The 10,699-nt window shown below is 52.2% G+C and overlaps 1 protein-coding gene across 1 annotated transcript in view; it reads left to right on the forward strand.

Moving 5' to 3' along the window:
• The first annotated feature begins 1,694 nt into the window (after window positions 1-1,694).
• Window positions 1,695-10,699, forward strand: part of LOC118790698 (cohesin subunit SA-1) — a 20,023-nt gene continuing 11,018 nt past the window's right edge. The window contains exons 1-14 of the mRNA XM_036547690.1: window positions 1,695-1,726; window positions 1,850-1,940; window positions 2,022-2,231; window positions 2,743-2,839; window positions 3,301-3,377; window positions 3,898-4,102; window positions 4,500-4,651; window positions 4,883-5,080; window positions 6,802-6,900; window positions 7,551-7,630; window positions 7,918-8,025; window positions 9,824-9,911; window positions 10,158-10,272; window positions 10,696-10,699. The exon at window positions 10,696-10,699 is cut by the window's right edge and continues 103 nt beyond it. Coding sequence (XP_036403583.1) covers window positions 1,695-1,726; window positions 1,850-1,940; window positions 2,022-2,231; window positions 2,743-2,839; window positions 3,301-3,377; window positions 3,898-4,102; window positions 4,500-4,651; window positions 4,883-5,080; window positions 6,802-6,900; window positions 7,551-7,630; window positions 7,918-8,025; window positions 9,824-9,911; window positions 10,158-10,272; window positions 10,696-10,699 — 1,556 coding nt within the window. The remainder of the gene's footprint in view (window positions 1,727-1,849; window positions 1,941-2,021; window positions 2,232-2,742; window positions 2,840-3,300; window positions 3,378-3,897; window positions 4,103-4,499; window positions 4,652-4,882; window positions 5,081-6,801; window positions 6,901-7,550; window positions 7,631-7,917; window positions 8,026-9,823; window positions 9,912-10,157; window positions 10,273-10,695) is intronic.

Here is a 10,699-nt window from a genome sequence, read left to right on the forward strand (position 1 = left end):
GATTACCTGATTGTGAAGTGATAAAGAGTTGAGTTAAGAGCTCATATTTAAACTCTTGGCCTACATGACGTAGATATTGACTTTTATATGCCAGGACATTTACTGAAACAATTCAGGTTAAGCAGCCTACACTGCTCATGGGGACAGCAGCGGCGTCTCCCCCAAAACACGAACATTCATCCTTCCGAATACCCTGCGACCGGAAGGATGACAGTTTGATATTCAACTGTCATTCTGCGTGAAAGTAAGTCATACAGCATGGCTGGAACTTTAGTTAATTTTTTAACACTGAGGAGACCGACTGAACTCGCTTTGAATAAAGAAGAGCATAGAGTGGCAAAAAAGCGTCATCAAGTGGACACGAGCGAAACAGACAGCATATCTGATCGCCCTGCTTGCGTCTCTCCTCTCCACAATTACTGTGTGTGTGTGTGTGTGTGTGTGTGTGTGTGTGTGTGTGTGTGTGTGAGTGTGTGTGTGTGTGTGTGTGTGTGTGAAACAGCTGTCACGCTCCCCAGATGTCCTCAAGGCGTTCCCTGTCGGATCTGTAATCCACACCCGCATCGATCCGGGTGCGGAGGGTGGCGGGGCAGGCTGGGGGGGAAGGGGAGTGGGGAAGATGGGGTCAGTAATGCGTTCCCGTAATTAGTCCCTAACTGTCATCGTTCACAATCAGTCATGTCCAAACGTAAGGAAAATAAACTGCTGCCTCTTATGATATTAGTCATGTCAAAATGTGACATTTTTTTAAAATGTACACTATTGTGTAGACAATTTTGTTCCATTTCAGCTCATTCACATTCATCATAAATACATCTGATTCATGTGATCGTTATGCAAAATATAATTTAATTTTACATGTTTGTACTCCCCAAAACTCCGTAACATTCGTTAGGTTACTACCCGGAGTAGCAACGGATAACCAATCACGGCTCGCAAGATGAAAAATAAACCAATCCCCGTTGAGGCGAGAAGTACCAGACAACCAATCAGCGAACGAGTGTCCTCATCGCTTTTTGGCGCCTTGATAAGTTCGTGTCTCTCAGCAGGAGGTGAACGGAGCAATTTAACTATTCAATTAACACTCTTCATGAAATATTTAAAAATAACATTCAGATAACGCAGCAGGTAAGTGTCAAGACGAAAGGCTTTATGTAGCTTAGATAAGCATAGTGTGAAAATGTAAGCGAGCAAGTGCATTTACTCAGCTAAACAGCCATCTAAGTAAGCAGCTGTGATTGGCCATATGCGTTTCATTGAGTTTAATCCAGTTTGGCTTGTGGTACAGTTAACACACCAATAAACAAGGTTTAGCAAGCAAACTAGCTGTCTTTATATACGTATCTCTTAAAGTTAGCCAACCAGCTAACATAAAGAGTTTTTGGGAAAAACAGTTAACGCTATCAGCTGTCGCAGACACGCTGACAGAACATTGCAGATATTAGCTGGCTAGCTCGGAGAGTTTCAGGGATGACCTTTTACATTCCCGTCACTTACAACTAAAAGTGCATACAGCTGCCGAGTAAAAATGCTCTCATTTTGAAAACTTAGTCGGTAGCTATGTATTTAACAGTTTGCCAGCTAACTATGTATTTAACCAATAAGTGTATTTAGCCAAGCAAGTAATTGATCATTTAACCAATCAACCGCAGACTTCAGTGACCACGTGATCCAGTGACGGCAGCAGGTCGAAAATGGACGAATCGGATGAGAGAGACATTGACAGGTAAGGAGTCAGTCACTCAGAATCGCTAAACATTGCAGCTGGTTTAGTAGATTTACTAAAACTTTCAAAACATGGTGGTTTGTGAACCTATTCCCCATCTCTCCTTCTGCTTGTGCGGGTCAGTATCGAGGAGTCAGACGATTCGGGCAGTGATTTTGAAACCCAGCTGAAGTCGAAGAAGAGAAGACCTCCGAGAGCAGCACTTGGAACTCCAGTCAGTAATCCTGCCAAGCTTGTTCAGTTAGCACAGGTGTTTATGAGCTGTGTAGTCCACTGACTCACTAACCCCCCCCAGCCTCCTAAGCGGCCTCAGCGTGGAGCTGCAGTTCAGCCTCAGTCCAGCCCTCTAGGAGTGTCACCCAAAAACACACCCCCTCCCCACTCCTCCCGCAACACCCCACGGGTGGGGCGCGAGGCCGTCCGGATCTGGGGCCGAGGGAGGGGGGGCCAGACTACTGCGGAACATCTGTACGAGGCTGTGAGATCCGGCAAGAGCGCCACTGTGGTGAGGGGGGGGCCAGAGGCAGAGGGGAGAGGGAGAGGGAGAGGGAGGGGGAGGGAGGGGGAGGGGGGGGGGGAGTAGAAGAGGGAAGGGGAGAGAGGGGAGAGGAAGAGGGAGTGGGGGGGGGGGAGAGGGAGAGTGAGAGAGAGGGGGGGAGAAGAGGCAAGGGGAGAGAGGGGAGAGGGAATTGGGGGGGGGGGAGAGAGATGAGGGAAGAAAGAGAGGAGGGTGGGAGACTGGACCTGCAGCACATCTGTGCCTTATTTTCCAAAGACTGTTAGCCGACAGCTAGTTTTGATTTATTTTAATAAATATTTAGTTAATAGGGCTGGAGAGACACAGGGGCAGGTCAGGCACAGAGAGAGGAGAGAGAATACAGAAAAATAACATAGGGTAGCACAGGATCGAAGGAAAAGAGGAGGAGGGGTATACCATGTACCATCCCAGCCATGATGAAGGGCTAACCAAAGCTCCTTCCTGATTGGCTGCCACCCCCCCCCCCTTCCTGTGTCAGACAGTGGTTGATGATTGGCTGGACAGCTACAAGCAAGACAGGGAGGCGGCGCTTCTGGAGCTCATCAACTTCGTGGTGCTGTGCTGCGGCTGTAAAGGTCAGGGGTTGTCCGGGAGGGGGGGCGGAGGGGCAGGGGTCAGCTGGTCTCACGCAGCGATGGACTCGAGCCGGTCTGAGAGCCCATCGATCCCCGAGACAGCGCAGAGGCGGCAGCTGGAGGCAGCTTTACACCGCAGGGGTTTTGCTTTAAATCCCAGACTGCAGCAGTGGAGGGAGAGGTGAGGTGATGCCTGCCACAGGCTGGATCCTGGCAGTAAATGCACAGGCTGTTGTGGTCAGGACACCTGTGCTGTGTTCCACCTGTGTGCTCACCTTTATGGGAGCACTCTGCTCCCTAGCCACTGTGCTGACGTGAATGGCAACCTGTCTCAGCTGTGTGGTTGTTTCCGGCATGATGTACTTTCTGTGTGTGTCTGATGCCTGGTGAGGTGTGTGTGCTTGTGTGTGTGTGTGTGTGTGTGTTTCATACCCAGTGGTGTGTGTGATTCTGTTTTTTAGGTGTGGTGAGCAGGGAGATGTTTGACACCATGCAGAATGCTGAAATCATCAGTGTATTAACTAAAGAGTTCAATGAGGTGAGGGTGTGTGTGTGAGAGTATGAGACAAGGCTGTGATTGGGTGTGTGTGTCTCTGGGTGTCTTTGTGTGTGTAGGGGGGTGTGTATGTGTGGATAGGTAAGTGTATTTGGGGATGGGTGTGGGTATGTGTGTGTGTGTGTGTAGGGGGTGTGTATGTGTGGATAGGTAAGTGTGTTTGGGGATGGGTGTGGGTATGTGTGGATAGGTAAGTGTGTTTGTGTGTAGGGGGTGTGTATGTGTGGATAGGTAAGTGTGTTTGGGGATGGGTGTGGGTATGTGTGGATAGGTAAGTGTGTTTGGGGATGGCTGTTGTTTGCCTTTATGTGGGGGATTGGAGGGTACAGGCAGAGGGGAGGTGTCTCTCGTCTGCTCTGGGCCAGATTGGGCCCCCATGTTATTGGCAAAGTATATTTTCATTCATTGATTTCCATGCACAGATCATACTTTTCCTCACAGTTGTCAGGTAAGTTACTGTCTTCTGCTGAGCCTGTCCGTAACCCCCTCCCTCCCTCCACAGGACTCGGTGCGGTACCCGCTGTCGGCCAGCGGCCCGCAGTGGCGTCGCTTTCGGGCTGGCTTGTGTGAGTTTGTGCGGCTGCTGGTGCGCAGGGCTCAGAACAGCCTGCTGTACGATGAGTACCTTTTCTCCTCCCTGGTGGCGCTGCTCGCTGGCCTGTCCGACTCGCAAGTTCGAGCCTTCCGCCACACCAGCACTCTCATTGGTCAGCACCGGGGGTCAGGGGTCATAGCTGCCAGTGCTGAAGTATGTGTGTGTGTGTGTGTGCAGTGAAAGTGATATGTGCGTGTGTGTGTGTATGCACTGAAGCTGATATGAGTGTGAGTGTATTTGCGTGTGCAGTGAAGCTGATATGTGAGTGAGTGTGTGTGTGTATGTGTGTGCAGATAAGCTGATATGAGTGTGTGTGTGTGTGTGTGTGTATGTGTGTGCAGATAAGCTGATATGAGTGTGTGTGTGTGTGTGTGTGCGCGCACTGAAGCTGATATGTGTGTGTGTGTGTGCAGTTAAGCTGATATGTGTGTGTGTGGTCAGTGATGAAGCTGATATGTGAGTGTGTGTGTAAGCAGTGAAGCTGATATGAGTGTCCCTGTGTGCTTCAGCTATGAAGCTGATGACGGCCCTGGTGGAGGTGGCGGTGATGGTGTTCTCGCAGACGGAGACGACGCACCGGCGTTACGAGGCAGAGAGGAATAAGGAGCTGGAGCGCAGGGCCCAGGACCGGCTGGAGGAGCTGCACACAACTTACACAGAGGTTACTCACTCGCTGCACAGAGGTTACACACTCGCTGTACAGAGGTTACTCACTCGCTGCACAGAGGTTACACATTCACTGCACAGAGATTCCTCTCCCCCTACACAGAGGTTACTCACTCACTGCACAGAGATTCCTCTCCCCCTACACAGAGGTTACTCACTCACTGCACAGAGATTCCTCTCCCCCTACACAGAGGTTACTCACTCGCTGCACTGTGTGTGTGTGCAGCTGCGGGAGCACCAGGAGGAGCTGCAGAGCCTGATGAGCGCAGTGTTTAAGGGCGTGTTTGTGCACCGGTACCGGGACCGCGTGCCGGAGATCCGGGCCGTCTGCATGGAGGAGCTGGGGCTGTGGCTCCGCCAACATCCCGGCGCCTTCCTCACCGACGGACACCTCAAATACCTGGGCTGGACCCTGCATGACAAGGTCCCTAACCCCTAACCCCTAACCCCCACCCCTAACCCTAACCCTGCACAGCAAGGTCCCCTACCCTAACGCTGGCCCTAACCCTAACCCTAACCCTAACCCTGCACGACAAGGTCCCCTACCCTAACGCTGACCCTAACCCTAACCCTGCACGACAAGGTCCCCTACCCTAACGCTGACCCTAACCCTAACCCTGCACGACAAGGTCCCCTACCCTAACCCTGCACGACAAGGTCCCCTATCCTGACCCTAACCCTAACCCTGCACGACAAGGTCTCCTACCCTAACGCTGACCCTAACCCTAACCCTGCACGACAAGGTCCCCTACCCTAACGCTGACCCTAACCCTAACCCTGCACGACAAGGTCCCCTACCCTAACCCTGCACGACAAGGTCCCCTATCCTGACCCTAACCCTAACCCTGCACGACAAGGTCCCCTACCCTAACCCTGCACGACAAGGTCCCCTATCCTGACCCTAACCCTAACCCTGCACGACAAGGTCCCCTACCCTAACCCTGCACGACAAGGTCCCCTATCCTGACCCTAACCCTAACCCTGCACGACAAGGTCCCCTATCCTGACCCTAACCCTAACCCTGCACGACAAGGTCCCCTATCCTGACCCTAACCCTAACCCTGCACGACAAGGTCCCCTACCCTGACCCTAACCCTAACCCTGCACGACAAGGTCCCCTACCCTAACCCTGCACGACAAGGTCCCCTACCCTAACGCTGACCCTAACCCTAACCCTGCACGACAAGGTCCCCTACCCTAACGCTGACCCTAACCCTAACCCTGCACGACAAGGTCCCCTATCCTGACCCTAACCCTGCACGACAAGGTCCCCTATCCTGACCCTAACCCTAACCCTGCACAACAAGGTCCCCTATCCTGACCCTAACCCTAACCCTGCACGACAAGGTCCCCTACCCTAACGCTGACCCTAACCCTAACCCTGCACGACAAGGTCCCCTACCCTAACGCTGACCCTAACCCTAACCCTGCACGACAAGGTCCCCTACCCTAACCCTGCACGACAAGGTCCCCTATCCTGACCCTAACCCTAACCCTGCACGACAAGGTCCCCTACCCTAACCCTGCACGACAAGGTCCCCTACCCTGACCCTAACCCTAACCCTGCATGACAAGGTCCCCTACCCTAACGCTGACCCTAACCCTAACCCTGCACGACAAGGTCCCCTACCCTAACGCTGACCCTAACCCTAACCCTGCACGACAAGGTCCCCTACCCTAACCCTGCACGACAAGGTCCCCTATCCTGACCCTAACCCTAACCCTGCACGACAAGGTCCCCTACCCTGACCCTAACCCTAACCCTGCATGACAAGGTCCCCTACCCTAACGCTGACCCTAACCCTAACCCTGCACGACAAGGTCCCCTACCCTATGTTTCCTGTGCTGTGTGTGTCCTGTGTGTAACGCTGTGTGTGTCCTGTGTGTAATGCCATGTGCTGTGTGTAATGCCGTGTGCTGTGTGTGTCCTGTGTGTAACGCCTCCTGTGCTGTGTGTAAGGCTGTGTGCTGTGTGTAACACTATGTGTAATGCCGTGTGCTGTGTGTGTCCTGTGTGTAACGCCTCCTGTGCTGTGTGTAACGCTGTGTGCTGTGTGTGTGCTGTGTGTAACGTTGTGTGCTGTGTGTAACGCTGTGTGTAACGCTGTGTGTAACGCTGTGTGTGTGCTGTGTGTGTGAGTGTAGCAGGGCGCTGTGCGCTTGCAGTGTGTGCGGGCGCTGCAGGGTCTGTACCGGGAGGAGGACTTCATCGGCCGGCTGGAGCTCTTCACCAGCAGGTTCAAAGTGCGTTCCCAAAACCACCATCCTGTCCGTGCATGCAAGAGAGAGAGAGGGTGTGTGTGTGTGTCTGTGTGTGTGTGTGTGTGTGTGTGTGTGTGTGTGTCTGTGTCTGTGTGTGTGAGGGCGTGCATGGCTATGTGTGTGGCGGTGTGTGTGAGGGCGTGCATGGCTATGTGTGTGGCGGTGTGTGTGAGGGCGTGCATGGCTATGTGTGTATGTGTGAGGGCATGGGTGTGTATGTGTGTGGTGGTGTGTGTGAGGGCGTGGGTGTGTATGTGTGTGGCGGTGTGTGTGAGGGCGTGCATGGCTATGTGTGTGGCGGTGTGTGTGAGGGCGTGGGTGTGTATGTGTGTGGCGGTGTGTGTGAGGGCCTGCATGGCTGTGTGTGTATGTGTGAGGGCGTGGGTGCCTTTATGAGTACCTGCTGCAGGTCCATGCATCTTCACCATAAATTAGTAAATATGTCGGCATAAATCTCTAACTGACCCGTGTGTGTGTGTGTGTGTGTGTGTGGTGACGTGCTGTGTGTGTGTGTGTGTGTGTGTGTGTGTGTTTATGTGTGTGTGGTGACGTGCTGTGTGTGTGTGTGTTTATGTGTGTGTGGTGACGTGCTGTGTGTGTGTGTGTGTGTGTGCGCATTCATTTCTGTGTAGGAGCGGATGCTCTGCATGGTACTGGATAAAGATGGGGACGTTGCCGTGGAGGTCATCCAGCTACTGCTGCTGATCCAACAGTGAGTATCTGTGTGTGTGCGTGTGTGTGTGGTGACATGCTCTGTGTGTGTGTGTGTGTGTGTGTGGTGACGTGCTGTGTGTGTGTGTGTGTGTGGTGACGTGCTCTGTGTGTGTGTGTGTGTGGTGACATGCTGTGTGTGTGTGGTGACGTGCTCTGTGTGTGTGTGTGAGTGTGTGTGTGGTGACGTGCTGTGTGTGTGTGTGTGTGTGTGTGGTGACGTGCTGTGTGTGGTGACATGCTGTGTGTGTGTGTGTGTGGTGACATGCTGTGTGTGTGTTGTGGCAGGAAGACAGAGGAGGGTTTGTCGGAGGAGGAGTGTGCGCGTGTGTACCCACTGGTGTACGCTTCCCACCGGGGGCTGGCCTGCGCTGCTGGAACCTTCCTCTACCACAGGTGAGTCTCCCTCTTCCACAGGTGAGTCTGTGTGCCACAGGTGAGTCTCCCTCTTCCACAGGTGAGTCTCCCTCTGCCACAGGTGAGTCTGTGTGCCACAGGTGAGTCTCCCTCTTCCACAGGTGAGTCTTCCTCTACCACAGGTGAGTCTCCCTCTACCACAGGTGAGTCTCCCTCTTCCACAGGTGAGTCTCCCTCTACCACAGGTGAGTCTGTGTGCCACAGGTGAGTCTCCCTCTTCCACAGGTGAGTCTGTGTGCTACAGGTGAGTCTCCCTCTTCCACAGGTGAGTCTCCCTCTTCCACAGGTGAGTCTGTGTGCCACAGGTGAGTCTCCCTCTTCCACAGGTGAGTCTCTGTGCCACAGGTGAGTCTCCCTCTTCCACAGGTGAGTCTCCCTCTCCCACAGGTGAGTCTCCCTCTTCCACAGGTGAGGTTCCCTCTTCCACACGTGAGTCTCTGTGCCACAGGTGAGTCTGTATGCCACAGGTGAGTCTCCCTCTTCCACAGGTGAGTCTCTGTGCCACAGGTGAGTCTCCCTCTTCCACAGGTGAGTCTCCCTGTGCCACAAACCATGCTTCCCTTACCTTAGTTCTATCACGGCATCAGTGAAATAACCTTTATCCCTCTGCAGAGGCTGTATCTCTCAGTAGAGGGTAGTTGCATGTGTGGGCAGTAGGTTATAGCGCTTACATACACAGTCAGGCAGATGTAGCTTTCACTTGCTCTCAGTTGCTCCCTGCGAGTGAGTGTACAAGCTTCACATGTGGTGTGTCGTCCCAGGGTCCTTTTCGTTCAGCACTCCATGGTGCAAAGAACATCTGTCACATACAGTCAGTGGTAACATTTAGATCAAATGAGTTCTGTATGTTTTAATTAGAAATAAACAGAAACTGTGACAGACAACCTTGCATTCATAAGTATTCATTTGCCGGATGCTCTTATCCAGAGCGACTTATGAAAACTTTGTGGCTGGATTTCAAGGTTCTGACGAGACTGAATCATTGTGTGTATGTGGTTATTGTCAGTAACCAAAAACTTTCATACCAATAGCAAGCCTTTTCACTGCCCTGCACTACAATGCAGATTACCCTTTGAGGGAAATTATAAACAGTGTTGCTAGTGTAAAACTGCAAGATGAATTGGAGCGGGACTCTCATGTTAATATTATTTAGTGCATTTTTCTATATTGATATTTTGCGTGTAACGTCACCTCTTGTAGATTGATTTAATTTTCCCTCCACACTGTCCATCGGTTACAGCTGTGTTTGTAGATAATGGGAAAGATCAGCGTTTTCAGAATTGAGTCTGTTAAAACCCACTGTGTGTGCATGTGTGTTCATGTGCATGTGTGTGTGTTTGTCTGTGTGTGTGTGTGTGTGTGTGTGTGTGTCTGTGTGTGTGTGTGTGTCTGTGTGTGTGTCTTTGTGAGTGTGTGTCTGTGTGTGTGTGTGTGTCTTTGTGTGTGTGTGTCTTGTGTGTGTCTTTGTGTGTATGTGTCTTTGTGAGTGTGTGTGTGTGTCTTTGTGTGTGTGTGTCTGTGTGTGTGTGTGTGTGTGAGAGTGTGTGTCTTTGTGTGTGTGTGTTTGTGTGTGTGTGTGTGGTGTGAGTGTGTGTGTGTCTGTGTCTTTGTGTGTGTCTGTGTGTGTCTTTGTGTGTATGTGTCTTTGTGAGTGTGTGTGTGTCTTTGTGTGTGTGTGTGTGTGTGTGAGTGTGTGTCTTTGTGTGTGTGTGTGTATGTGTGTGTGTGTGTGTGTGTGTGTGTGTGTGTGAGTGTGTGTCTTTGTGTGTGTGCTCAGGTTGTGTGGGGAAATCCAGGACAGAGAGAAAGAAAACAGCAGAACAGCCTTCCTCAGCTTGCTCATCTCCTTCTACAATCAGAGTGAGGTACAGGGCTACACTGACTCCATCTGTATCTCTGCCTCTCTGTCTCTCTTGCCAGTTAAAAGGGAATCTCTGTAAATTAGCACAAATTTACACAAATGTAAATATGTTGCTGTTGAGACTTTATGTGTGTTGGTTTCTGCCCCAGTTACTCCAGTCTCTCAGTCCCCACTCTGTCTCCAGACGTGTATTTCCTGATTTGTCTCTCCTCCCCACCTGTCGTCTCTCGCTCTCCCCCTGCGGCCCCAGTTCCACGAGCACGGGGCGTACCTGGTGGACAGCCTGTGGGGCAGCGCGGTGGCGGAGCTGCGGGACTGGGAGGCCATGACATCACTGCTGCTGCGGGAGAAGGAGCAGGATGAGGGTGAGAGAGGCGGGCGTTACAGCGAGCAGCGGCGTCTCCCGCCTCACAGACGTTTACAACTTCCTTGCGACCCCCGCTCTCCTCCTGACCGTCTCTCTCACCCCCCGTTTCTGGACTCTGTTCTCTGGATTTTTTCCTTTCCTCCTCTGCCCTCAAACTGAAATTCTCTCTGGCACACAGGCCCAGTCTGTGTCTTTCTGGAGTGGTGTAAGTGTAGGGTGAGGGTTCGGGGTGAGGGTGAGGGTTAGGGTTAGGGTGAGGGTTAGGGATTAGGGTGAGGGTTAGGGGTGAGGATGAGGGTTAGGGGTTAGGGTGAGGGTTAGGGTTAGGCTTAATTCTCTCTGTTGGCACACAGGCTCAGTCCGTGTGGTGTGAGTGTAGTGTAGTGTGTAGCCAGCGCACAGTGACCCTCCTCTCTCTCAGGGCT

Source organism: Megalops cyprinoides, chromosome 16, assembly GCF_013368585.1.
Source record: "Megalops cyprinoides isolate fMegCyp1 chromosome 16, fMegCyp1.pri, whole genome shotgun sequence".
Lineage (NCBI taxonomy): Eukaryota > Metazoa > Chordata > Actinopteri > Elopiformes > Megalopidae > Megalops > Megalops cyprinoides.